Source organism: Lagenorhynchus albirostris, chromosome 7 (genome assembly GCF_949774975.1).
Source record: "Lagenorhynchus albirostris chromosome 7, mLagAlb1.1, whole genome shotgun sequence".
Taxonomy (NCBI): Eukaryota; Metazoa; Chordata; class Mammalia; order Artiodactyla; family Delphinidae; genus Lagenorhynchus; species Lagenorhynchus albirostris.
This window is the reverse complement of record NC_083101.1, coordinates 92,729,561-92,756,714: the sequence shown is the minus strand read 5'-3', so window position 1 is coordinate 92,756,714 and position 27,154 is coordinate 92,729,561. Positions and strand designations below refer to the sequence as shown.

Sequence of the window (27,154 nt, the reverse complement as noted above, 5' to 3'; positions counted from 1 at the left end):
CTAATTTCTTGTTCTATTAAACTTTTTTTCTTTTAAAAATTTGATTAAAACATAGATGCTTATTTGTAACATGTCAAATAGTATAGAAGTACAGAAAGAAAAGATAAAGTTTCTCTCTGTTCCAATCACACCTACTTGAGGTAAGGTAAAAGGTAACCACATTTTTTTGCATTCACACACTACACACACACAGATGCACCACATATCACACACCACACACATATAGCACACACATACACACAAACACACACACAGGAACTCCCCATCTGTTTGTAAAAACGGATTGGTACTACACTCATTTCTCCACAATTTGCCTTCCTTAGGAACAGATCAGTAGCTTTGGGTCTAACTCATTTTTTTATAGTTGCAAGTCATTATGGCTACATGACAATTTAGTCAACTCCTCCCATTTTTGTTGTTTTGCTGGACAAAGCCACGCTGCAAGGTCACACGGGTCTCTATCCTTTGCACTGGAGATCTGATTTCCATAGGATTCTTCGATGTGGGGCTGCTACAGGGTCGCTTCTCAAGTTCACACCATCTCGAGCAATTTTTGAATGCAGTCCTTTCTTCACAAATTTGTAGCACGGGGTCTTAATGTTGTTAATTTACCAGTTTTATGGTCAAAACAATGTTGCTGTTGTTTTCCTTTGAGGTTTTTGTGTTCCAGAAAGGTGGCATCTTCTCACACATATTTGTTGGCCGGTTTCATTTCCTTTTTAATGAATCACTTTTACATCACTTGCCTGTTTTTCTATTGGGTACTTTTTCATTTTCTTATCAATTTTGGGGCACTTTTTGCACATTTTATATGTGCTGGAAATATTTTGTAACACAATATCTCCTTCACTGTGAGATTATACTAATGAGTTTTTAATATTTCACTTTACTTTTTATATTTGGGTCTTTTTTTCACCTGTAATAAGATACAGGTGCCCAAACTGGAATGTCCCACTGAGTTGAAATTCCACCTTATCATCTATTAAATTCCCTTATCTCTTTGGCTCTGTTTCTGGGCCCTATTTAAGTCCGCTGATGGATTTTTCTTTGGTGTACCAATAACCTATGGTTCTGATCTTTGTGGTGATGGTATCATATTTCTGATCTCATAGGAGGTGTTGCCCCTTGCTAGACTTTCTTTCTGTTTAAAAACATTTCTTCACAATTTTTGAACTTTCTTATGCAGTCTAACATCATACTGCTCAGTGCAAAAAGATCTCATTAGGATTACAATTATAATCAAATTAATTTATTGCTTTGGAGAGAATTTACATTTAATATTAGTATGTCTTTATATCTGGGGACGTTTATTCAGACCTTGTTATGTCCTGTGGTAACATTTTAGCTTGTCTTCATGCAGGCCGTGCCCCACGTGTTACACTCCATCCTGTGTCTTGCACAGTTTTGGCCTCGATGTGCATGGGGTTCCCCACCCTTCACCCCACTATTCCCCTTTCTATGTGCTCACTGCTGTTGGAAGGAAAAGAGTCTTTCTTATTTGTTTCTACATTACCAGACCTTCATATTACTTCCCAGGAGTTTTTTTCCTTATGTCTCTTCAACAACACAATTTCCCCCAGCGTTCATGACACCGCCCTTGTGGCTTACTTGCCTGCATCCTTGGTTTCCGTTCAAGGTCTTGCTTCTGGGCATCCTCTGTGCTCTGTAGCTGCCTTCCAGGCCCAACCTCCCTTCTCTTCATTTCTGTGTCTTTGCTTGCCCTCCCCTTTCCTGCACTGGGCTTGGCACTCTTCTCAACAGAGAGCCTGCCAAAACCCCCGGGGCGGGGAGCCAGCCTGTGCCCAGAGGGCCAAGGATTTCCCTGCTCTGACCCTGCACTTGGAGACCCGTGGTCTTTCCTTTCTCTGAGACCATGTCACATAGTGTGGGGCTGGATGTGGTCCTTCCTTCTCCTCACTTCGTGCATTTGGTTTCCCTTCTCATGTCAGTTCTGAGCCCACCCTGTGAGGACGGCTCTTCTTGTCTGTCCCTGCTGCCCACAGGGTCTGGCTGCTCTGCACACGCTCGAGCCCCATGAGGGAAGGGCTGGCCGAGGCCCACCCCAGTGCCAGTGCTGGCCTCGTGGTCTCGGCTGACCTGCCGGCCTCCCCAGCAGAGGGAAATGGACAGGGGTTTGATGTCTGCCCCCCGTGTCTAGTCGTCTTAGTGAGATGCTGCATCTGAAGGCCCTCTCCTGACCTGGCTCATCAATGCTGTGCGCCCATCCATCGTGTGTGTTCATGGGATTCTGTGTGGACCCGATGATGTGCTTGGGTAGCTTTGGAAGGCAGCTCGGGAGTGTTGAGCATCCTCCCGAGAGACGAAGTCTCAGTGTTCTGGAGCCGTGCCCAGTGTCACCGAGCAGTGCTGCACACCCAGCGGTGCTGCCCCTGGTGGTTGTGCACTGTGACAATGGGGCAAGATCACAACCCACACCCGGATGTCCCGGCCTGACAGGGCTCGTCCCTTCTTCCTGTGTGACCGTGGGGTGCCCGCTTCTTTGCTCATGGAGGCTGATGGCAGGATGGCCCCTGGGTCACTGGGTGCATCTGATGAGTTAAGGTGGCCAGGGCCTCCCCACCACAGCCTCTAAGGAGACTCAGGGCTGGGAAAGGCCCGGCTGTGGAGGCTTGAGGATCTAATTCAGATTTTGACTCTTCTAATACGATGTGATTCTGGGAAGAATTAAGTACCTTCTCTGAGCTTAATTCCTTTTATCTTAGTTTATTTTTCCCCAAGGGGAAGGATGGTGCCTACATCTCAGGGGTGGCAGCTCAGGGAGATGAGGGGCGTGGAGGCACACAGCAGAGGCTAGCTCCCTCACTCTTGGGGTGCTGACTTAGCACGGTGTGTGTGTGTGTGTGTGTGTGCGTGCGAGCCCCCTTCTTACAGCTTAAATTCCTCATTTGCAGGGAGCCTGAACACCCACCCTCCAGGTCCCAGATCCCCAGTCCCCTCTCGCTCTGCCTCTTAAATTGAGAATTACCTCCACACAGCAACTGCCCAAGTATATTTCTTTGAAAGTTTATCTCTAATGTTTCCCTCACGGCCCTGTCTTGTGCCCTCTTGTCCTTTCTCCTCCACAAGTTCAACCAGAGGGACTTCGTTTTCACACCTACATAGAAACAGCCAAATACAGACAGAAAGCCAGACAAGAGGACTAAGAAGGGAACTCTCTCCAAATAGAGGAGCCTATGATGAATGGAGCTCGTTGAATGATCAGAGAAAGGAAACAGAGCTTGTCTAGATAAAAACCACCATGAGGCTGTGCCTCCCCCAGGAAGGGGTGGGATTAACACCATTTATACCTGAGGACGAATAAAACCAGCATGTGCTCTCTTGCCTTGCAGATGTGCTCTCACTGAAAGGCACTTTCTGAGGATCCGCGGAGGGGGGGCCCCATGCCCCAGGAGCACTCCTCGCCACCTCTGAGGCCCACAGCAGCGGGAGGTGCTGACTCCCGTGCTCCGAACTCTCCAACCCTCCGCCAGCCAGCCGGCCTGCTCATGTCCCTCCTGCGGCTCCTCCCCTGGCCCCTGTCCTGCACTTCCGCACCGCTTTGGGGGCCTCCCTGTCCTTTCCCACGGGGCCCGGCAATCATCCTTTTGACTGATTGCCTTGTAGCTCTTTCCTGATATTAAACGTATTTCTGAGAAAAGCAACCCATTGTGTCTATGGAGCATTTATTTCTAGGAATTTGTACTTTGGCTTCCTGAATTCCATGCTGCTTGTCTTCTAGAGTTATATAATAATCTGTCGTTGTCTTATTAATAAAATGGTGACAAGGGAGGACGTTTTGGGACCAGCGAAGTAGACCGCCGAAAGAGGTGGGCGTGGGTGTGTGGGTGGGCGGAGTCACCTGGCTCTCCCTCCCCTCCCCTCCTCTGACTCCCCAGGACTCCTCAACCGCCTGTGACCCTCAGCAGCTGCCCCGAAAGGGAGAGCTCACTAAGAGCCCCCCCCCCACCCGCCACCGGGCTTCCCTGGTGGCGCAGTGGTTGAGAGTCTGCCTGCCGATGCAGGGGACACGGGTTCGTGCCCCGGTCTGGGAAGATCCCACGTGCCACGGAGCGGCTGAGCCCGTGAGCCATGGCCGCTGAGCCTACGCGTCCGGAGCCTGTGCTCCGCAACGGGAGAGGCCACAGCAGTGAGAGGCCCGCGTACCGAAAAAAAAAAAAAAAAAAAAAAGAGGGCCCGCCCCCCACCAAGAGTAGAGAGGAGGAGCTGTCTGACTGAGACGGCCTCCGGAGTTGCTGTGAGGCTGGCGTGAGCTCCCCGCTTCCCAGTGCACCTTGATATCGGGGGCCACAGAGGGAAACACCAGGGTGGGCAGGAGGCAGAGGACAGGAGAGAGGTTTAGGCCAGAGCCTTTACTGGGGTCTCCATGGGAAAGGCAAGGCAGGGCAGGGTGGACAGCTCAGGATCGCTAGTTTGGGCACCTCCTGCGGGCTCTGAGCTATAGGGCTGGTCGCAGTTGCCTGGCATCTGGTCCTGAGATGAGTAAGGCAGAGGAATATTGCCTCTGGGGGTGCAGGGGCCAGGAGAGGAGGCCTGGCCCTGCACTGGTTAATCTGCATGTCATAGGTGATCCGACCGGGCCCTTTGCTGTCTCTAAGAATTGACTAACCCCAGAGGGGTGGTGTCTCCCCAGCTAGAAAAGTTCTTTAAGATGTCAAAATGTCATGCTATACAGAAAATAATGTCAGAGGACGTGTCTGTGTGTGACACAGGGCTGTTAACAGGGCTGCATTCGAGATCCTGTTGGCTGAGCCTATTTTTAGCTGCCTGCTCCAAGACCTGCATCCCTCCACCCACAGGATCCTAAAAGGAAAGATCTCATTGGGAAATGGGTTCTCAGTCTGCAGTGCGGTAGAGAGCACAGCACGGGATCAGGCATGGCCCAGGTGTCTGAGCTGCCTGGCCAAAGTGTCACCCACAATGATGTAGCTGCCATTTTACAAAGAAAAGTGAACACAGAGGATGGAGGGAAGGAAGACCAGGTGTTTGTTTGGTCCAGGTTTAGGCGGTTCAGTCAAGACTAGAGCCACAGAGAGACTTGGTGATGGAGGCCTGCCCTGCCCTTCGGGGGACATGATGGGAAATCCTGGGCCTAGGCTTCTCCCAGGGAGTATGGGAACAGGCCCCTTCCTGCCTCCTGCTGCCTCCCAGACACCCACACAGCATCAGCACTTATAATTAGTGTGCATTTCCTGGAGTTTTTATATGCCTGGAATCATGCAGCACATACTCTTCTTTGTCTGATCTCCTTCATGCCACATAATTTTGTTCAGGCTGGTTGATGTTGTGTGTGTGTCCCTGCTCTTTTTCACTCCCAGCACAGTTTCACTTGAGCCCTCTGAACGTGGTTTGTTTATCCACTCAAGGTAGATTTAGTACATATGGCACCTGGTTTCTGGTTCCCACGGTTCCCATCTTGCACACCCTTCTGGTGGGTTAGAATTGGTGTTGAGGATTTCCAAGGCCTTACGTGGTCCTGTGATTGTTAGAACTCTAAGATTCTGAGTCCTGTTGTGGGTGACCTTGCTGAGGAACAAGCAGATGGGCTCTCCCTAGGTCCAGAGAGAGACTGGAGTTCAGAAAACGTGCCATCTCCGTGGACCTCCCACGTGGCCGGTTCTTAAAGCTGTGGGTTCACTCCCTGGGCTCTGAGCAGGCTTAGGCGCTTGCTGGCTGTGTGATCTCAGGCACGTTGCTTAACTACTCTGTGCCTCCATCTCCTCAACTATAAAACCAGCATCAATGCTCCTACCTTCCAAGGATGTGTGAGGATTAAATGAGGCCATCCCATGAAAGCACATAGAACAGAGCCTGGCAAAAGTCAGGTCCCCTTGTGTTTTTGGTATGTGTATCTAAAGGGTCAGAGACTTTGGGGTCAGGTTTGCTTGCTTCTCCTGTATTTCCACTTTGCTATTAGGAAGCAGATTTCAGCAGAGTTGGGCTCTTTAGAGCTTGTGGTAGTTGATCTCAGAAGATGCATCTCTCCAAAAAGCTGGCAGTAAAGACGGATATATGCAAGGTTTCCAAGCTCTGTGGATTCCACGCTACTTTGGGCAGCCCCTTTCAGCCCCTTCGTGGCTGGCGTTCTGAAGGCAAGTGGCACCATCTTGCCTGGAGCACAGTGCGGTTGGGTGGACCCATCCCGATTATTTGAGACCTTGCTTTTTATAAAATTGTACCTGCCATAAACAGCAATTATGAGGTGTAACTTTCTTTTTGATTGGCTTATCAGCATCTTGAAGCAGCTGAATTGGGAGTAGAGAACTTTTTCTAACCCAACGGTTAGAATTTTAAAAGGGAAAAGAAAATTCATTGAAAGTGTTCATAAGAACGAAGCAAGTCCCTGATCTCTCAAACAAAGATGTCTGTGACACCACCTGTGACCTTGAGCGAACTTTAGTTATTTAAACCATTAGGAATATTAGCTTCAATATTGTCTCGGGAGGGCTATTCTTTGGTTCTACATTTTTAGCAATCCTAAGGGTTTATCTTTCATTTTATGAGATATTGTACAGCAAGGTTAAGGAATCTCTTTTCTAGTTTCCTATTGGGCTTTTTTTCAAAATGAGAAATTATAGGATACTGGTTTTTTTTTGCATCTGTTTAATAATCATCAATCAGTAGTTATTGACACCTACTATGTATGTGTGTCTGGTGCAAATCACAAACATTGGGAATGTTGGGATAAAAGTGGCAGGGGTGACTGTAAAATTATGACAATTAGGGAACTTGCTTTGGCATCTCACTGATTTTTCAAGTGGTACACAGATTTCAAAATTCATGGCTATACTTATGCTTGCAACATACCTATTGTTGGAAGATTTAAGTGGTTTCAACCTGTTCTGGTGAAATGACTTTCGACAAATTAAGGTATTTTTGATGCCTAAAATTGTGTTTAACTCTGTATGATGCTTTAGGTTGTAGGTGCTGGGAAGTTTCGATTAATTTGTGCGGATGAAGCTGGGAAGAAGCCATTTGCTCTAAGTGCTCCTCTTAGCACTCTGGGCCCCCACATGCCCTCTCACCCTGGCTGGCAGCCTCCTGGCCCCATCCTTGCTGTGTGTTGGCTCTCATACATTGCCTGCCTGTCTCATGGCTTCACGATGGAGATAATCGGTTGCTTTCATGCCTCCTTGGGGAAGGAGAGAGGCTGTCCCCACGGTGAGAGTGAGCTGTCTGTAGTCCTACCCTTAGCTCTACTCTCCATGATCAGGCAGACCTGTGAGTTTTCTTCTCCAAATGGGCCTCTTTTCATTGTCATTTTCACCACAGAAGTCTGGGCTGGTCTCCCTGCCTGCTGTTTCTCAGCCCTTTCTATGTCTTGCACACTGCTGCTAGGTTAATGTCCGTTCAATCCTGTTTCGATCATATTAGCCCTATTTAAAAGGCCTCTGCTGTTTATCACCCCTCAGCACATCCCTGGATGCTTCTCGGACCTGAGTCTGAATTCTAAATTCCTCTGCCTCTTTTTGCTGTCCTTCTGCAAATCTGACCCAGTCTGCCATTTCCCGGCACAGCCACTGCTCGACAAGGCTGCTCCTCTGGGCCCAGTTCCAATCTGTACTTTCTCCAGAGATCTTCTACCGCCCCTGGTTTCCAGCTCCTTTAGTGATGAGGCTTCTCTGTGGACTGGGTGTACATGCCCTCTCGTTTCTCTGAAAGACAGAATTGCCCTCTAGTAGTTAATAGTGCCCATGCTGTGGCTACTTTTTTCTCTAGGCTATTCCATGAGTTGTTAATCTCCTCCGCTGCCCTGTAGGTTTCTTGAGAACACAGAATGTCTTGCCTTCTCCATGGTGGTCAGGGCTGTGATGGATTTGGTGTGGGCGTGGCACAGGAGGATCAAGGACAGTTCCTGGATGGGGGTGAGGGCAGCTCTCTAGAGGACCATGGTCTCGTTTTCCGCCATGGGAAGACCAGGGTAGGAATGCTTTTGGTGGGGACAGTCAAGGCTTTGTTTGAAAAGATTAAGTCTGAGGAGACTTTAGACAATGAGCTGGAGATATCAATTGGATGTGGTAATTGTCTATAAGATCTTGGTACCAACATCCTGGGAGATGGAAGACAAATGAGGCTGGAGATAAAGACAAATGAGGCCTTTGGAGCTAGAGACAATAAGACACCTTAGAACAGGAGTGGATGGAGGTAACTGCAGAGTAAAATTAGACTCTGTCTTTGTTTAGCTGAGATCCAAGTCAGGGCATGGCTCCAGCAGTCCCGAAGGGCTATGGTGTGGGACCACCCAGGCAGGGTTTGGGAAGACAAGATGGGCGTGGGAATCTATTTTGCTGTTATTTGTCCAACACTCACCTGGAAAGTATAATGAATGAAGCTGGGAATTACAGAGAGGATTTCTTTGGCTAGAGTCCTGTGTCCTGTGATCCCTACCCTGTTAATGTGGGAGGGGCCAGGTGGTTCCCCCTTGCTTCAGATAGAGTGAGGGGCTTTCAGCAAATGACGCTGACTTTGGCATGTGTCACCCAGAGCCTGGGGAGCCCATTGGACCACACCACTGAGACCTGAAGCAGGAGTGAGTGTGTTTGGGGAGAAACTACCTCCCGCTGATGGAAGGTGCTGTGGGCAGGAGGCACCCTAATGGGGCCATGAGCCCACTGAACTCACCCTGGAATGCTTACTGCTAAAGATTGGGGCCGTGTCAGCAGCAAGAGGCTGGACCTGCCCCATGGGTGTTGGTGCCAGGAGGGGGAAGGTGTGTGGGCAGATGAAGAACAGACACTGTCCATTTCACAGCATGGGCACCCTAATATTCCCGGGGTTGGGGGAGGAGCCTTAAAGAAACAAGGAAAGTGGCTGTGGGAGGAGTTGGCTGCAAACCTCAACCCTGGCCAGAGGGCCCAGCCGGGGCTGTCAGTGTCACTCAGTGCTCCCTGACTTCTTCATAGGCACCCACAGAGCACCATCCCAGTCAAGGGGTCAGAAACTGCAGCCAGAAGGTTGGGAGACACCTCCTTCTTTGACCACTGGGAGGTTTTGAGCCCCAGACAGTGCTAAGGGAAGGAGGAGAGCTCTAACTTTAAATGATGTTCTGGGTTTTTATTATTATGCTGAGGCTAAGAATTTTTACCTCTAAAAATAGGAAAATGGAGTAAGTTGTAAGTTATTGAGGATATTTTCTTCTCTGGAAGTGAGTGGACTAGATACGGGGCATGCCCAGGGCTCCGTCCGGGGCCAGGGAGGAGCTGGCCCCGAGTGGATTTAGACAGAAGACATTGGGGCAGTAAACTCGTTCCCAGATTGTACCATCCACTCATGCACGTCACACAGAGGACAGAGAGGAGGTGGGTGGAACGGATCCTTGGGGCTCTCCGTGATTTAGAGGTAGAGTCACGGAGAAGGCGAGAAACTGACCAGGAGCACCCAGGATGGTGGGGGACGTCAGAGGACTGTGGGATCAAGAAGTCAAGAAAAAGAAGTGTGTCAAGGAAGTGAGGACAGCAGATTGCCTGTCGATTTGGTGCCAGGGAGGGTGTTGGCGACTTTGCAGAACAGTTAGTAGGAACAAGAGTGGCCTGGGGAGAGCTGAGGAGAAAAGGGAGGTGAGAGTGGAGAGGGCACCATCAACAACGCTGTTGACAGTCCATTTTTTGGAGGAACCATAATTTATTGAACTGGCCCCTGATAGGTATTGATTGTTTCCTATCATTCTATTAAAACATTGCAGCAATCAATAGTGTGTACATGAATCTTCTGGCCTGTTTCTGAGAGTATTTAGAGGATGCATTCCCAGAAGTAGAACTGCTGGATGAAAGGGTTTTGTTAGGGATATGACCAATCTGCCCCCACAGAGGCTTCACCAAGCTACATTCTCACTGATGTGGGATACTTTACCAACAAGTTCTTATCAAGCTTAAATCTTTGGCTGTGAAAATTGACTTTTAGTATAGGCTTTAATTTGTATTCTTATTAGGAGTAAAGCTGAGAATCTTTTCATATTTTCAAGTGCCATTTATCTCCTGTGTAAACTCTTTGTTCATATCTTTTACTCATTTTCTATTGGGTTTTTGATGTTTTCCTTATTGACTTATATTAGGACAATTATCTCTTTGGCTGTGAAATGTTACCATTTTTTTCTTGTGCATAAAGTTTTATTTTTATGATATTGTGTCAATATTTCCTTTTATGGTTTCTGTATCACTCTAAGATTCAGAGATTAAAAATGTCTTCCCAATTTTCTTTTAGTACTTTTATGGTTCATCACAAACAAATTAAATTTGCAATCCATCTAGGATTTATTTGCATGTAAGGCATAAGATAGGAACTCAACTTACTTTTTCCTGGATAGTTGCCCAGGCACTCAAATGCCACTCACTGGGTAACTCTTCACCCCTACTGACATGCATTACAGCATTTATTCTGTAGGGAAGGAAAAAAACTTTTGTGCCCTGCCCTCCTATATTCTTTGGCTGGGACCCTGCAAATTAGACTAACAGAAGACAGATTAACAAGAGAAAACCAAACTTGATTAAAGCACGAAGTGCACATGCTCGCAGTGAAATTCAGTGATGTGTAACTCAAAGAAATGGTTAGAACTTGGGCTTATATCTTAAACGAAGATGAAAAATCTGTACAGAATTGACAAGACACAGAAAAAAAGACTTTGAGTTTCTGGGGGTGACAAGCTGTGGGAAGGTAAATGTATGAGGAAACTTATGGAAGATAAGAGCTAGTAACAAGGTTTGTTATGCAGATTCCTCTGGTGCATCTCTTAGTTGATCAGGGTCTAGAGTTGTCTCCAGTGATTAATGTCTGTCCTTCTTGGTAGAGAGGGGAAGGGGATGCCTTTACAAATTTATGTCCTGCTTTTAGGCCAATAGGGGAAGTGCAGGGACTTTTCTTGTATCTGCTTCTTCTTAATTGCCTTCAGCTCAACATGATCCTTATACCAGAGAGACATATTTGGGGGTGGCATGTACTACTTATCCACACCTTCTACATACCTCTCCTTCTTGTTTCTTCATGAAATTGATTGCAATTTACCATTATATGTGTTCGTTTGTTGCACCCCCACACACACTAGAATAGGAGTGAATGAGTGTAGAAGTAACCCAGATGTCCTATTTTTTTTTTTTTTAGTCTGTAAAATACGAATGTGTGTGTGTGTGTATGTGTGTTTGGGGAGGCTGGGTGGGTAGCAATGAGATGGGTGAGTAGGGAGTAAGATGGTGCAGCGTGATTTCAAAGGATCCAGTACTACATTCTAATGAAAAAGCTATTAAAATATCAAAGGTACTGGCTCTAATGATGAGAATTTTAGACAAAAGGGGAAGATGGTGCACTCATGAGAAAGTAAGGGTTAGCATTTGGGGCTGGCTTCAGTTACTTTCAGATGACTCTGGAGGTGCCAAATATTCCATTTTCATATTAACTGAACTCCAAGGTCATGGGTTGGCTTACCAAAATGGGGTCTTACTGGAAAGAATGTTAGGAAGCACTCTCCATTACTAAAAACAGGGCAAAGTCACTACTTAAGGCTCAAACTGGGATTAAATGGATTTACACAAAGCTAAATAATTATTGCTAAAAGAACCAATTAAAATAGCACTACTCACCAAAAGGCACTCTGCTAGGCAATAAGGAGAGACGGTAAGAATGGTTATATTTAAATTAGACTTTGGAGTTCAAGTTACTAATTTCAGTCATCTAACTATTGCAATTACTAATAGTTATGTTACATTTCTATTTCAAACAGAAATAGATACCATCAACCTGGTTGAAGTGAGAATTCACACACACACAATTTATATGAGCATCAGAAACAAATTTTTGCCAGTGATGAAAGGACAGCATTCTTCTGAAAAGCAGCTTGGTTTGCAAATCTCTTTGGGAATTCTAAAGGTTGGCTGACGGGGGGATCCCTAGGACTTTCTTGAGTCCATGAGCTCTGATAAATTTCTGGAACGTCTTACATTTGCAAAATTTAAGGCCAAAATATTGAGTCTCTGAATGTTCTCTGAGATGCTTGCTTGCCTCTCTGTGGGAGGATTTGTTTGATAGACCATGTTTATTATTTGCAACATTTTCTCCACAATCCCACTCTTAATGCTCACTGGTTGTTTCCACCTCCGTCTCCCAAAGTGGCACATAAGCAGCAAGGCCTTCTGCCCAAGCTTCATAGCCTGACTAGATTAGACGTTTGATGATGTGTAACCTATATAATATATTAGACATTTGACATTTCCTTTTTGAAAACTGTCATCCAAGACTGATTTTTTTCTCTTATCCTCTACGTCAGTGGATGGGAAAAGAAATACGATGCTTACTAGGGGTATTTAAGGAATGACTTACTGGAAACTTTCCACCAAATAATGTCTTTCCAGCCTATTGGGACTATCAGGGACTGAGCTGCTTTGCTCAGCTAAATGTATCATTTAATATAATAAGTACAGTGCAGACACACATCAAGCTTTAAAAATTAAACAGATAAAATATAGATACTTTTTATACATGTTTCTCTAGAGAAACAACTTGACTCTCTTCAATAAGGAATTTACTTTTAGAAAATACTTTGGATGATTATTTTGATAGAACCACTTTTAGAATATTATTATAAAATAAATGACTAAGGATAAACATCAAAAAAACACTGTTTCTTTCAAACAAACTTTCTGAGTCATGGTGATTCATAATCTATAGTTTTTATGGCATCTGAACTTTTAAAATAGTATTTCTTTCTTCTCTCTGTACAATGAATTGAATGGCAAATGTGAAGCTTATCTTAATAGTCTCTCACCTAATTTGACAAGGTCATATTTCCCTTAAAAGCATCGCATTGTGACAGTAATTATGTTTCTAGATGATAGAAAATAATTTCAAGAAGTATTCAGCTGAGAAAGTTTGTGGAATGTTTCTAAGGACCTATTATCTTCTCTATCATTCAGTGTTTCTCCATAGTCCTATTTTTTTTTTTCTGTGTTCTTTTACATTTTGTCCTTCCCCATGTGGGAGTTGAGAAGTTCACCCAGCTCCTTTCTGGGCTCCTGACTTTGGAGCTGCCTTTGGCATATCACCCATTATTTCTCACTGAGGCCGAGTCACAAAGTTGAGCTATGCTTGCTTTCAAGCACCTGCCCAAGCCACGTCCCCACCAGCCTCCAGCTTCTGGACTGTAGCAGTCTCTGTCTAGTCTTACTTTTTCACCCTCCCACTGCTCCCGTGCCCTCCTGCTCCGGGCAGACCTGTGGGTCAGACCCTCTGCAGCTGGTCCTTCTGTCAGCCCCCCTTGGTACCTAGGATGCTCCTTGCCTCCTTCCTCAAGACAGTGCCCAGCACATTGTAGATGCTTTAGAAATGCCTATGCAGAGCCTCATTTCTGGCTCATTTGTGTACCCCTGGAGTTCCTGTCCTCCTTCAAAATCCTCTTGATTTTATGATATTTAGTAACTGCACAAGCTGGAATAAAACTCAGAGGACCAAATTTCTTTTAATTACATTCTGACTCACTTCAGAAAGATCTTACTCAATAACAATGCTTGATTAGGTTTGGGCCTTTTGCCATGACCATGGCCATGGAAAGGACATCCAGAAGAGTACACTTCAGCACTTCAGGGTACTGATTTTCTAAAATATAATCTTAACCAAACATTAAAAACAGAAAAAAGAAAGTGTGGCATCGATTCATATCCCACCCTTAAGATACAACCACAGCAACAGAAAGAATTAGGATACTGCCAGCCAGAGGCTCTAAGATGTGGTTTGCTTAGTTTTGTTTTTCGCACGTGTAGAACGTCTGGGTTATGTAATCCTGAAGGATGGGATAAAATGGATCTCTCTCTTCCTGTTCTCTTAAGGGAAGCCATCAGCCGGGTTTGCGAAGCCGTCCCTGGCGCCAAGGGAGCCTTCAGGAAAAGAAAGGTACTGTTCTCTCGGCTCCGTGCCTACCTGTGTCTCTTTTACTTCTTCTCTCTTCTGTCACCACTCAGCATCTTTAATCACACACAATTGTTCCGTTTCTCTTTTCCATGTCCCGGCTCTTGTCACTTTTTTTTTTTGCTGGGCAAAGGGGAGCCAAGAGACATCTGTTGATTTAAAGGGCATAACTCACAGTGACTCTTGTCACTTTTAAAAACAAAAAGAGCTTATATTCCCTCTTTGCCATGTGGTTAACGAGGACATTTAGCTCTCAAGGCTAACTGATAGGGTTGTCAAAATAAACACCCCAGATCTACACTGAAAGACATGTAAACCAGGGCCAGGCATTCTTCTCAGCCTTTATGTACATTAGTTCATTTCATTAGAACAACTCTGTGGTTGATGCCCTCAGTGGTGTGCTGGTAATAGTTTAACAACAGGCTCTTGGGGCTGGAGGTGGAGACTGAGAAGCACTAAATTTGCTGTGTTTGCCAGTTTCTGTGGCATAAACGCTTCCACAATGGCCGATTTCAAGCTCTAACCTGACATCTCTAAAGTGGAGTTGGGAAGAGATGTGCGGTCGGTCACCCTTACACAGTGTCCCCACTACATGTAGTGGACAAGGACATTGTCCACACTAAATAACCTGAACAGCATAGGTAATAGCTAATGTGGAAACAATTAGGAAGTGATGAGTTTTGAGTATTTATTGTTTGTTTTTTTAAAAATGTAATTGATTTAATTGTAAGTTTACATAAATTAATTTTTAATAGCAGCTCTTTTTAATGGCCAGCTCATAAAATTCCTAAAAATTTAATAATTGTCTCTCATTAGCTGGAACAAGACAGCTCTAGAACACCATTGAATATCCCCATTTTACAGATGTTAAAAACTGAGGCACAGGTATAAGAACCCACAATGCGAGAAGGTGGTGGAGCTGAGCTCAAGCTCAGGCCACCTGGCTCCACGGGCTGCACGTTCAACCCCTGGACTCGACCTTTTCATCCTGGAGGTGGTTGGACCAGAAGGAAAAAACTGGATTAAGACAAAGCTCAGAAAAACTCTTTTCTTAAGTGTGTAGTGAATACATAATTAAATATCCACCATCCAGACTTTTCTATGCCTGGACTGAATGGTGGCGAGCGCATCCCTGTGAGTATCTCCGAGTCTGCCCTGAGGCTGAGGCTCTGGGGCAGGTTGTGTGATTGCCTCTGCTGCTCCCAGGGCTGAGGGTCAGCTCTGTCTTTGTAGACCGGAGACATTTGTGAGCCCTCAGAGCAACTGGGTTTCAGGCAGAGAACTTTGGATGAAGACTCATCTAGATGTGCCAGCCTGTGTTCCAGTCAGCCCACAGGGAACATAGAAGCCAGGCAAGGCTCCAGAACCTTGAATACAGGAACTAGGAGGGCATCTGAGAACTGAGATAAGGAACCTCGTCTTTCACAGCCACTTGGTACCCGACCAGCAAGTCTCGGGGTTCCCTCTCAGGCCTCTTGGTGAAAGTGGTGGAAACAATGTCGATTTCTGGGCTTCACCCCTGGTATGCTAAATCAGAATCTCTGGGGTGGGGCCCAGGCATCTCTATTTTTAAATAGCTCTGGTAGGGGATTCAAAAGCGATGCCTGCTTGGTTAAGAACTAGTCTTAATTGGCATCTCAAAAGAGGGCATGTTCTACTCTGAAAAGGAAGGAAGTGACAGCTAGTGGGTCCCTGTGCCAAGGACAGTTCTGAAGGGCTGGTTGATGCACCAGTTAGAGCAGAACTGGGTCTGTCCATCCTTGTGCTGGCTCCAGACCCCTGAGTTTTAACTGGACCATTTAGTTGCTCATCAGCCCCATGAGCTGCTCCATTTCAGTCTGGTCCTGAGTAGTTTGATTCCTGGTAGGATGAAACTGGTTTCTGAGGCTGCAAAGCTTCAGGCCCTGGCCTGTGGCGCCTTCCTGGGACTTATGAGTGACCCCATGAGACACACCCCAACAGGAGCTGCCTGGTGTACTGACACCTCTGACCTTCCAGCAGAGTCGTCATCTCAGTGTGTGTATATTAGTATATTAGGTGCTTTACAGTTTGCCTATTGCGTATTCTAGAGTTTGTATGTTAGTGTCAGATCCCACACTCCCAGCTCATTCCTGGAATGTTGCCTTCACGTGCCCGATGAGAGGGGACGGTGGAGGTTGAAGGTGTGGAAGATAACAGCGTAGAGGCCTTGACAGTGTGGCCTCCTGTGAACAGAAAGCTAAAATAATGCTGCTTGATTTCACAGCCTCCGAGCAAAATGTTGTCCAGCATCCTGGGCAAGAGCAACCTCCAGTTTGCGGGGATGAGCATCTCCCTGACCATATCCACCGCCAGCCTGAACCTGCGGACCCCAGACTCGAAACAGGTCTGTAGGTGCTCAGGCCCTGCCCTGCCCATAGCCCCCAAACCATGGCTGTTGCACAAGGCTTCCCATTTCTAGCTTTACTGGGTCCCTGCGGAGCACATTTGTGTAAAATCTTCACCAGTCCACAAACTCTGGCCACTTCCAAATGTCGCTGACAGAATGATAGATGGAATTGGGTCTCTTGAATTCTGCTATAAATTACCTTTTTTTTGAGGATAATGCATGAACTCATCAGTTTACTTATAGTGTAAAAAGAGGTGTGTGTATGCCCAGAGGTCTCCTCTCAATGTCCTTGACCTATTTTGCTTTCTTTAATATTGTATTTTGTTGGTTCTACCATCCACATTTTATTTTCAGATTTATCATCTTTGAGATGGTGGCATGTCATGGTTTAATTGGCAGTATTTTTTTACTTCTTCGTGGGTTGTTATTTTGGAGCCTCTCTTAGTTGACAGTGTCATAGGTTGGTGCAGTATGGCACATCTGTGGCATGTCCAGTGCGGACGGGGCCCTTACTGACTGAGGTGGGGACGACGATGCTTACTGAGGAAAACCCTGTTAAGATAGTTGGGTTTTTCTTCAGTGTCTATATCTTAAGTTTCTCTGATTGTTAGTTCCTTTAGCTGGGAAAGTGGGTGTATGAGTAGCTGTCCTGAAACCAGCAGGGGAGTTCTAAAGGCCAAAGGAGGCAAAGGAGGTGAAAATGCTCATAAACCATAAAGGTGGGAGGTGGAGCGAAGCCATCCTTCACTTGCTCTGCCCAGTCTGGGCCTCTGCTGCTGGCAGTGTGAGCTGGGATTTGGATGTGCCTACACGGAGAGGGATGGGCAATCCACAGACCTCTGAATGACACACTTCCTGACTCTGGCAGTGTGTTACCAGGGATGCCTAGGGGTACCTTCATGTTGCTATACATATTCATATTTATTGATTCCATACTCCCCAGGTAAGCAAGCAGCATCCCCAGCTTCATTTAGGATGAATGGGACACCACCGCACCCCTGTCCCAACCCAAGATGTTGAAATAAATTCTATATCTAGCATAGAAATGAGAGGCAACACCTGGGCTGTGTTTTGACATAGTGGATGCCACTTCTCACTCCATTCCTTTGTCCTCACTCAACTGATGGATAATCCCCTGTCTTTTCTCATCAGCCCTTCCGAGGGATGGGTAATCAGTCGTTAGGTGGCAGATTAAGAACGTGCAAGAGGCTCAGCGTTTCTCTGGAGCTGCCTCCTGCTGAGCACCGTGGTGGCTCACGGTGCGCCTTGCTCGGCGCTGCCCTCACACGCTCACTTCCATTCTTTTTGTTTTTAACTGAAGTATAGTTGATTTACAATGTTGTGTTAATTCTGCTGTACAGCCAAGTGATTCCATTATACATTTATATACATTCTTTTGAAAATCCTTTTCTGTTATGGTTTATCACAGGATATTGAATCCAGCTCCCTGTGCTATGCAGTAGGACTTCTTGTTTATATATTCTATATATAATGGTTTGCATTTGCTAACCCCAAACTCCAGTCCTTCCCTCCGCCCCCTCTGCCTGGGCAACCACAAGTCTGTTCTCTTTCATTCTTATTCATGTGGCTTCTATACCTTTTGTTTGTAGGAATCCTCAGACCACAGTCCTCAATTCTGTGAGATCTTATCTCCTAATTCTCCCTTCTACCTCAAAAAATAAAAAAACGGAGAGAGAGGCAGACTCTCAGAGCAGAAACGATGAGGTCACCATGGTTGGCCATCCCATCCTCGGGTTGGGGGCTGGTTGGGCGTATCCAGGTCTCATTGTCCCGCCCTTGTTTATGTGGATGTGGGAGGGAGTGTGGGGCTGGGGGGATGCCTGGGGAATGGCAGCTCGGGTGACATGAGCACAGTCTGAGGAAGGTTTGGCAGGACCCAGAGCTCACATCCCTCTGCCTCTCCCGAGTTAAGGGCCAGGCTGTAGCAAATACAAGGAGCCCGAGTGGGCAGACCCTTCGCAAACCAGAGAGCCAGCAGAAAGGCAAAGCTAGCTCTCCTTTTCAGAGCTCTCAAGGAGAAGAAGCAAGATGAAACACCCTCAGAGCAAAACACATCCTTTAGTTAATTAGCTCTAATTTTCTTACTCTCCTTTTCAATGTCTATCTTACCCAAAGGGACAACATACAATCACGCAGTAACGGTCACGTTGGCCAAATATGATTTCCATTTTTTTCTTAAATCTGTGTGTTCACTTTGATTTCCAAACCCCAGTTTTAGAGCTGCTTTAGAATCAAAAATTAAATAAACAAAAAATTCAATAAGCAAAAAATGAACAACTTTAGAAGTCATAGTTTGTCATCATCTGGGGACTGCTATGTCCTCATTGCTCTCTTGGGAGCCCTCTGCCCCTGGACTAGAGGCAGAATTCAGAAAGCTGCAAAGGGCAGCTATTAGTCTGATCCAGCTGGGTTTGGGTACAGGCTACAGAGCTGGACTCGTTGTTTTTATTCATCGATATACTCAGGCTTTTCTAGATCCTGAGTAGTTTTGCAAGTGCCAACAAGTGAAGTAGGCATTTAAAAATATCTAATTTTATCTTGTAATTCAGTTATAGTTTTGCTTTGAGTTTTACTGGAGCATGGTTGGAAAAATCCCTTGGATGGTAGGATTACAGCTCTGTAAATTCTGCCTGCCTGCCGGCGAGGACCTGAGGGGGCTGTGCAGAAAGAAACCTGGTTATGCTGGGATGGAGACGAGAGTGCTGTTCCCACCCCCGGAAATTTACTTCAATGTCACTATGTTGTCTTTAAAAAGATAAAAATAGCATGGAAGACTTATGTAGCCTTTTAAATTTAGGGCAGCTCCTAATTTACTCAGTGTCTACTAAATCCCACCGTATGCTGCAGTTTATAAAGCTAATGGAAATTTCCCAATTTAAAATTAACTTGGAACATCCTCGGTGGTTTTTAAATTGATAAATTACAAGAGTGCCTGAGAGGACACCAATTTTGATCTTGGATGCCGGCTTTCTAATTCATGTGCTCATGATACAAATGGGATGAAGTAGGAGACAGCCACACTTCCCTCCACTCCAGCTATGGGGTCTGTACCAAAGACCCCATGTGTCTTTGGAAACAGAAACTGCACAGTTGACATGTTTTGGTGTGTGGTTGAGACGTTTTCCTTCTCAAAGAGTCATGGTTGTTAAGATCCCCTGTGTTCGGTCACAGCTCTGCCTTTAACTAGCTGTAGAGCTTTGAGCCAGCTGATTAGCCCCTCTGGGCCTCAGGCTCTTCATCTGTAAAATGGGATTGCAATAGTTCCTACCTCATAGGGCTGCTGTGAGACTTAAATGAGATAATTCTGGCAAAGCAGCTAGATGAGCGTCTGACGTTGTGAAAGTTCATTCAGGGTTATCTATTGTTATTACTTTTATAATTGTTATTTTCATTGGGTATGAATTTTACCAATTATCAGGAATCCTTGTGGATTTGTATTTCCTGCCAACAAACAGTAAGTTTTCCAAGACATGGGAAAGGTAATAACGGCACATCTCTTTTCTTGTTTTGGACCTGGCAGATTATAGCGAATCATCACATGCAGTCCATCTCCTTTGCCTCTGGCGGAGACCCGGTAAGTGCCCGTGGAGTTGTTTCCTCTTGCTCTTGTCAGAATTGCTGCAAAGGGGCCCTGCTTCAGAAGCATGCCTCTTAGGACCCTATAAAGAAAGTTAGCTGTGATACCAACTATTTCCACTTCCCTTTCATAAGCTCTTCATGACTCTCATTTTTTTTTAGGGGTAACCCATGACAAGGACCTACCATTAAATTTCATTTCATTAGTAAAAAGCTGTCAAAAATCCCTGAAGCACTGGCTTTCTTAAGTTGCTGGTTTCTCAAGTTGCTGGAGTGCACTCGTGACTCTGCTAATCTTGCTTTGTTCCTGTTTTTCTACTGGCTCTCCCTTGGAGTCTTCCATTTTTGGATTTTAAGTTTATTCAAAGGCTGTGAATTTACTTAGTCTGGTTTATTCATAAATATTTGAAATTGGTATTTTTCTCTCCAAATTTAACACTGTAGTCTTTTAATGCTTTGTTTTGCCAACAGGGAAGGAGTTTCAGAGATAGAGAGAGAAAAAGAGAGAGGATAGAGAATACGAGAATGTTCTAGTTTTCATTGCTTCTTTTATTAAGAAGGTGGAACAACAAGGGAAATTGCTCCCCACATTCGGTCAGGAATTCTACGATACAATGCCAGCATTCAGTTTCAGTGTCAGGAAAGGCAGGACTCAGAAAACCACTTCCTCCTCAGGCAGGGCAGTGTTTCTGTTATCATTATTGTTGTTTGTATTATTTTGTCAAATTATCGGTAGACAATGCTCAGATTTTATGTAAGAGTTTACTGGTCCAAGATAGCCTGGGTAATTAGTGCATTATATTACTCCTTATCCCAAGGCCAGGGACCTTGTCTATTTCTAGCCCGGGAAGGGGATTTTTACCATGCCCTGTGTTTAACTCATATATCTTTCCTGACATACTCCTACCTGTGTAACCTGATTGCAGAACTGCTGTTGGCACATTGAAACCCAAATCGAGGGAGTGATCTCCACTGCTGGCTCCAATCTCGATGTTCCCAAAGGACAGTATAATCATGACACTGAGTGTCTCAGCCACAGGAAAGCCTGCGCCTGCCCTTCCCTCTCCCACCTGCTACAGCCTCCAGGGAGGCATCACTCTTATCTCCCTAGCACTGAGCTCCTGCTGGGGAGATGCAGGCTGCAGGGAGAGGCCCCAGGAGTCTCCCTGTCTCGGACCCTTGAGCCAAGGGCACTGGCAGGAGAGGGATTTGGCCACCCTGCAGATGGTTCTTTGCCCTTAATCCTCTGCTAAAGTGTGACAGGATGACCAGAGCATTATTTAAACATCTCATTCAGTGGGTTCCACTGGCTTTGGCCCTATTTCATATTTAGGGTCTAATTTTCAGAAGTCTTCCAGGATGCTTTCCTCTTCTTTTTTCCTTCCCTTCCCTTCTTTTACTTTATTTCCAATCCTTTAATTTCTTATGATCCACTGCAAAATGAAATACCTCACTGAGATGTATGTTTAGAAAGTGGAAGTGTTCCATAATCAAGCCCATCTAAGGAGCATTTCTGAAGATTATATCTAGACATATGTATACACTCATTCTCTACCTGTACTACACATATACACATATCTATACTTATATCTGTAACCAGATCTAGTTAATTTGCAGTGGCTGTCTACTTGCTTGCCTAATGTGATGCTTAGAGCCATAGATTCTTAAATTTGGAAGGTAACCCAGTTTGAAAAATAAGAGGCAGAAACGTTGCACACCTGCATCAATATCTCCTTTCAAGAACTTGTCTCAAACCTCATCTTCATGTTGACATTGAGTGGAGATGCAGAGATCTAGAAAACGGAAAGCCAAATACATTGTCCTGTGTTAAAATTATTTTATTCTCCACTATGCACAAAGACCTGTGAACTATTTTCAATTTTCCCTATCACCTCCTCTTAAAAAAAGGAAACATTCAGTGACCCTTAAAGTAATTCATAACTTTTAATATTTTTTTTCTGATACAGAAAATGTCATGATTCCAGGGGACAGGAAGCCTGGTTACTTTTTATTTTAACCAATTCAAATGCACATCACATTGTGCATGAGTTCTCATTCCAAATTTATTTATAACCATTACAATTGGTATACCTTTTAAATAAAACCAACAATTCTAGGTCCTATTCCTTGTTCTGCTGCTAAGTATATATCTACTTTTTGCTTTGTGCCTCAGTTTACTGGGTGAGAAAATGGTATTTTGAAATGTCAAATAAGACAGACTGGAAAACACAGTTAATCCCTGCAATTAAAAAAGGCATACTACAGGGCTCCCCCGGTGGTGCAGTGGTTGAGAGCCTGCCTGCCGATGCAGGGGACACGGGTTCGTGCCCCGGTCCGGGAAGATCCCACATGCCATGGAGCGGCTGGGCCCGTGAGCCATGGCCGCTGAGCCTGCACGTCCGGGGCCTGTGCTCCACAATGGGAGAGGCCACAACAGTGAGAGGCCCGTGTACCCCAAAAAAAAAAAAAAAAGGCATACTACAATTATAATCTACTATTATTAGCAGTTCTAAAAGATCACCAAAAGAAAGCCAGAATAATGGTCAGGCTCAGAAAAACTTGGGGAGTGAGAACAGACATGGGTAAATACAGAACAAGCACTTGGCATCCCCATCTTTGGCACTTAGAGTGCTCACTGTGTGACTGGGTGATGTCAAGAACATTGTTTTAACAGCAATACACTCCCCCACTGTGCCGGGAATGCATCAATATTGGCATTGGAAAAGCTGTGTCCTTGGCTTGGCCATTGATCATCTGAGTGACAGGGACACATCACATCTCTTACCTAGTCTTCCTTCCCTAGCTTGAAGCCAGAGGAGCATTTCTCAGACTGGAGTAAGAATTTAAAAAGAAGAATTTCCTTGTATATGCTACTAATGTGGACTCAAATTAGTTTTGTTACACAAATATGTACAAAAATAAATTATGTATAGACTCCTTATGTTTATTCCTTTTATTAAACTGTAAATCCCAATCAAACTTGGAAATTAAGTACAAATAAACACAGTAAAGGCAATAACATTCAAAGTAAAATTAATTTACTGTGATGAGTAAAGTTTTGTTGAAACTAAATCTCTGCTCCCAATGTGACTCTAGAACTGGCTACCATGGTGCAGAAGCCTTTGAGGTCAGCATCTCTCTACTACCACAGGCGCCAGATGACTCACTCCTTCCACTGATTTCTTCCATTCAAGTAAACACTTCAGTGGTACATCATTGTGTACAAATGTGACATTAATTTGCTTCAGGTGGGGCAAAGCCATCTGACTGTTCTTTTCTCTCTGATTCTTTACAAACCTGGCACCCGTAATGTTGGAAACCCCACTGAAAATCTTGGCACTGAAATTGCGTGCAGAGCTTGATGGCACAGGTGTCATTCAGATGACCCCGCATATTACTATATTAACTTTTAAGATTATCATAGAAATGAAAGCATGAAAAGAGATTCTGGTGACATCTCAAACACTGGAGAATATACCTGCCCAACCCTAGGGTTCCATGGATCTCAGACTGAGAAGCTAGTGCTCCCTAAGTCCACTTCTGACATTCACATCTCCTGAATCCAGGAAGAGTGTCTATGATTACAAGCTACAATCTTTATTTTTGCCAGTAACTTCAGATTCTGACCCGATCTTCCTTGATGAAATGGCAGGAAGTCAGGTCGACCGGTTGATGGACTCCCACTCCCTTTCCCAGGTCAGTCTGTGAATACACCAAAGGACAGAGATAGAGAGAGAAAAAGAGAGAGGATAGAGCCTGAGCAGGAAGGGGAAACAGCTTAGATAGACTACATGCTGGAGAATGACCTCAGGGTAGCAGTCCAATACGTCAAGAGCTGCCGGAAGAGCTCTCTCCCTTCTTAGTCTTAATGGGTGTTTTTGAGTTGCAGGGCAGTGATGTTTGGAAAAGCGACTTGCACCCTGCAGTGGGTTCTCAGAAGCACTGCATCCTCCTCCCCTGCCTCCACACTCACTTTCCCTCTTCCCCTCACACATTGGAGGGTTTTCTGGAGCCCTGTGGAGAAAGAAGGGGTCGTTTCTCCTGCCCATAGAGTATCACAAAGAAGGAACTCACGACAGAGAATCTTGCAGATGCTGAAAACATTGGAAGCTAATCGATAACCTTGGAGTCCTCCAAAACCATCACATGGGGGAAATATCCACAACAACGAGGAGACCTTTACCATGCCCCCCCCAGACTTTTTGAATGTTGAAAATGTCAACTTTGCAGGAAAGTCTTTCTTTTGCTTTCAAGAATTAAGAGAATTATTGTTTCCTCTGTTTAGAAACTAAAATTCATATGGTCACCTCGGCTCACTCCTGAGGTCATCATTTCCTCTGCATGCCAAGTAGATGAGGCAGGCAAGGGGACTTATATTTCATGTGTAAGGGTAAGACTTCTAAATAGAGCTCATGCTTTTGAAATATCTTAAAAGAATTAAAATTACTACTTGTGTCATCGTATCCATATCTCATCCACCCATGAGGGATGTTTGCAACCAGCCTTTGAACATCACTTCTAATTTTCTCAGTGTGGCCCCCAGATCAGCGGCAGCACCTGGTTGCTTGTCAGAAATGTACGTTTCGGGGCCTCACCTCAGACCTGCCGAATCGGATACCCTGGGCTGGAGCTCAGCAATCTGTGCTGTAACAAGCCCTGCCGGGGATTCTGACCCCAGCTCAGATTTGAGGATCGTTGTTGGAGACAGCTGACAGCAGTGGCTCTCAGCCTTGGTTCATAATAGAATCATCTGGGGAGCTTTTAAAAATCCTTAATGCCTGGGCCTCACATCCACAACAGTTAAATCAGATTATCTGGGAGTTGGGACTCAGGTATTAGTGTGTTTATAGCTCCTCAGTGATCCGACATGCTGAGAATGGATGCCCTTCACACCCTTGCTGCTCAAAGTGTGGGTGTGGCGAAGCTGCATCAGTGTCTTGTGAGAGCTGTCTGCAGATGCAGAACCTCGGGCCCAGCTCCTGGCCTGTGGAGTCAGAATCTGCATTTCACAAGATCCCCGGTGATTCCTGCCCACTGTACAGTCTGAGAAATGCTGGGCTGTCATCAGGGCTACTCTTGATTACTGATCTGCTGTATGCATGATGTGTCTGCTGTCCTGTCTTCACCTGTGATTAGTGATGTGACATCTCATTTTTCTTTCACAGGATACAACAGACTATGTTGCATACGTAGCTAAGGACCCTGTTAATCGCAGAGGTAAGCAATGTGTGACTTTCGTCATCTCTCACTCATGAGTAGCCAGGCTTAACAATGGATACCAGATGGTCCTCATGATCTCAGCCCTCTTCATCCAAACTAAGTGTCATATCGTACTGTTAGCGATAATTGAGGTTTGCAGGCAGTGAAGCGTGGCGGCACACCTGGCTGGGTTAGGAGATGCTGGATATCTGAGAGCTTTAAACACACTTGTATCCAGATGGCTAGAGCTTGGTACACCTGACCTGCGGATGGCAGCTCCCACTCATACTCTGAAGGTGCCCTCAGTTACACCTGAAGACTTTGCAAACCGCTGGCCTCCTGCCCAGCTACAGCTCCTTGTGCGTCCACTGCCAACTAAGTCTCCCCGAGAAGCCTCGTGCTGCTCTGCATGGCCCTGGAAGCCAGTGTCCAAGCTCAGGTGCTGCCCACTTACACCCCACAAAGGTGCTAGGGCCTCAAACACAGGCTGGGTAGGGGATTTGAAACATCCAAGTACTTCCCATCTACATGGAACCTTTATTCCTAGACCCTCCCTACATACCCACCACCCCATTTCTTTCATCATTTACAAAACCAAAGGGTCCCCCCCTCCAATGTTAATAAGCTTGGACAGGTGAGCTGATTAGGGGGCACTACCCTTGAATCCCAGAAAGCCACCAGGTGCTGCACAACTCCAATTTAGAACTCACTGATGGAGGTCACCTGTGGGGTTTGTAACACTACAAATGGCACTTCCCTCTATCACCCATTGCTTCCCCTCCTCCTCCCACCCTCTACCCCAGGTACCCATTGTTAAGATTTCCTAGCTGGCTTTGCAGAAGTTTTATATCTGTCCATATACATATATATACTCTTCTACTTTTGTTTTTTTTGTTTGTTTGTTTGTTTTTTTGCGGTACGCAGGCCTCTCACTGTTGTGGCCTCTCCCGCTGCGGAGCACAGGCTCCGGACACGCAGGCTCAGCGGCCATGGCTCACAGGCCCAGCCGCTCCGCGGCATGTGGGATCCTCCCAGACCAGGGCACGAACCCATGTCCCCTGTATCGGCAGGCGGACCCTCAACCACTGCGCCACCAGGGAAGCCCTACTCTTCTTTTAAAATTTCACCACAGATGAGATTTTAGCATTCTGTTTTCCCACCAGCCTTGAGGGAGGGGGAGGTGGCAGGCTGCACTCATCCCAGAGTTAACACTTGTTGAAGTTCTTCCTTTATTTTTGTTTGTTCTAAGTTAACTTCAAGTAATCCTAGACTTTTTTTTTTACACCCTTAATGGCTCCTAGGTCAATGGTTCTGAAAATGAACTATACTTTAGAATCACCTGGGGAGCTTTAAAAAAATCTCAATGCTCAGGCCTCAGAGGGGGGTACCCAGGCAACTGTACTTTTTAAAAGCTCTCCAGATGATTCCCATGTACAGCCAGGACTGAGAAATCAGGCTCTAGGTCCAGACCCTGAAGGAGTTTAACCCTGTGCTATTTGACTTAGGGCCATGGAAGCATACAAGCTGATACCTTGTTTCACGGCTGCAAACCAGCAGCACCTTCTGTCCACAGTACCTTTTCAAAGTCATGGAAATCAGGATCCACTCCATGTGCTCAATGGTTGCTGGACCAGCTCCCTTTGGGACCTGCATGCAGTGCTGGTGTAAAGACAGACACCAGACCTCTGCGCCGTTGCTGGTGCTTTGGGGGCACCAGCAGCGTAGGGGTCCTTTGAGATGCTTGATAGGAGAGGATCACTCCCTCCTTCCAGTTATCTGTTGCCTGTAACAAATCTTAATGGCCTAACAGCCATCATTTTAAAATATCTTTTGATATGATGAAGTATTAAGTGTCCAGGCAGGGCTCAGTTGGCCAATTCTTCTGCTCTCTGTGGCCTCAGTGGGGTATTGGGTGGTCTTTGGCTGGTGGCTGGCCTGGTCTAGAGGGTCCAAGCTGACTTCACTTCCACGCCTTGGACCTTGGTAGGGAGGACAAGAAGCCAAAGCCAGAGGGTCCTTCTCCCTCTGCAAGGAGTCTCAGGGTCCCTCCAAGTGGCCCCTGAATCAGGGCAGTAGGACTTCCCA

The 27,154-nt window shown here is 45.7% G+C and overlaps 1 protein-coding gene across 1 annotated transcript in view; it reads left to right on the top strand.

Moving 5' to 3' along the window:
• The window catches only part of SHC3 (SHC adaptor protein 3), a 140,985-nt gene that overhangs the window by 64,987 nt on the left and 48,844 nt on the right, over window positions 1–27,154 (top strand). The window contains exons 3-6 of the mRNA XM_060153563.1: window positions 13,827–13,890; window positions 16,151–16,270; window positions 19,815–19,868; window positions 25,036–25,087. Of these exons, the coding sequence (XP_060009546.1) occupies window positions 13,827–13,890; window positions 16,151–16,270; window positions 19,815–19,868; window positions 25,036–25,087 (290 nt within the window). The remainder of the gene's footprint in view (window positions 1–13,826; window positions 13,891–16,150; window positions 16,271–19,814; window positions 19,869–25,035; window positions 25,088–27,154) is intronic.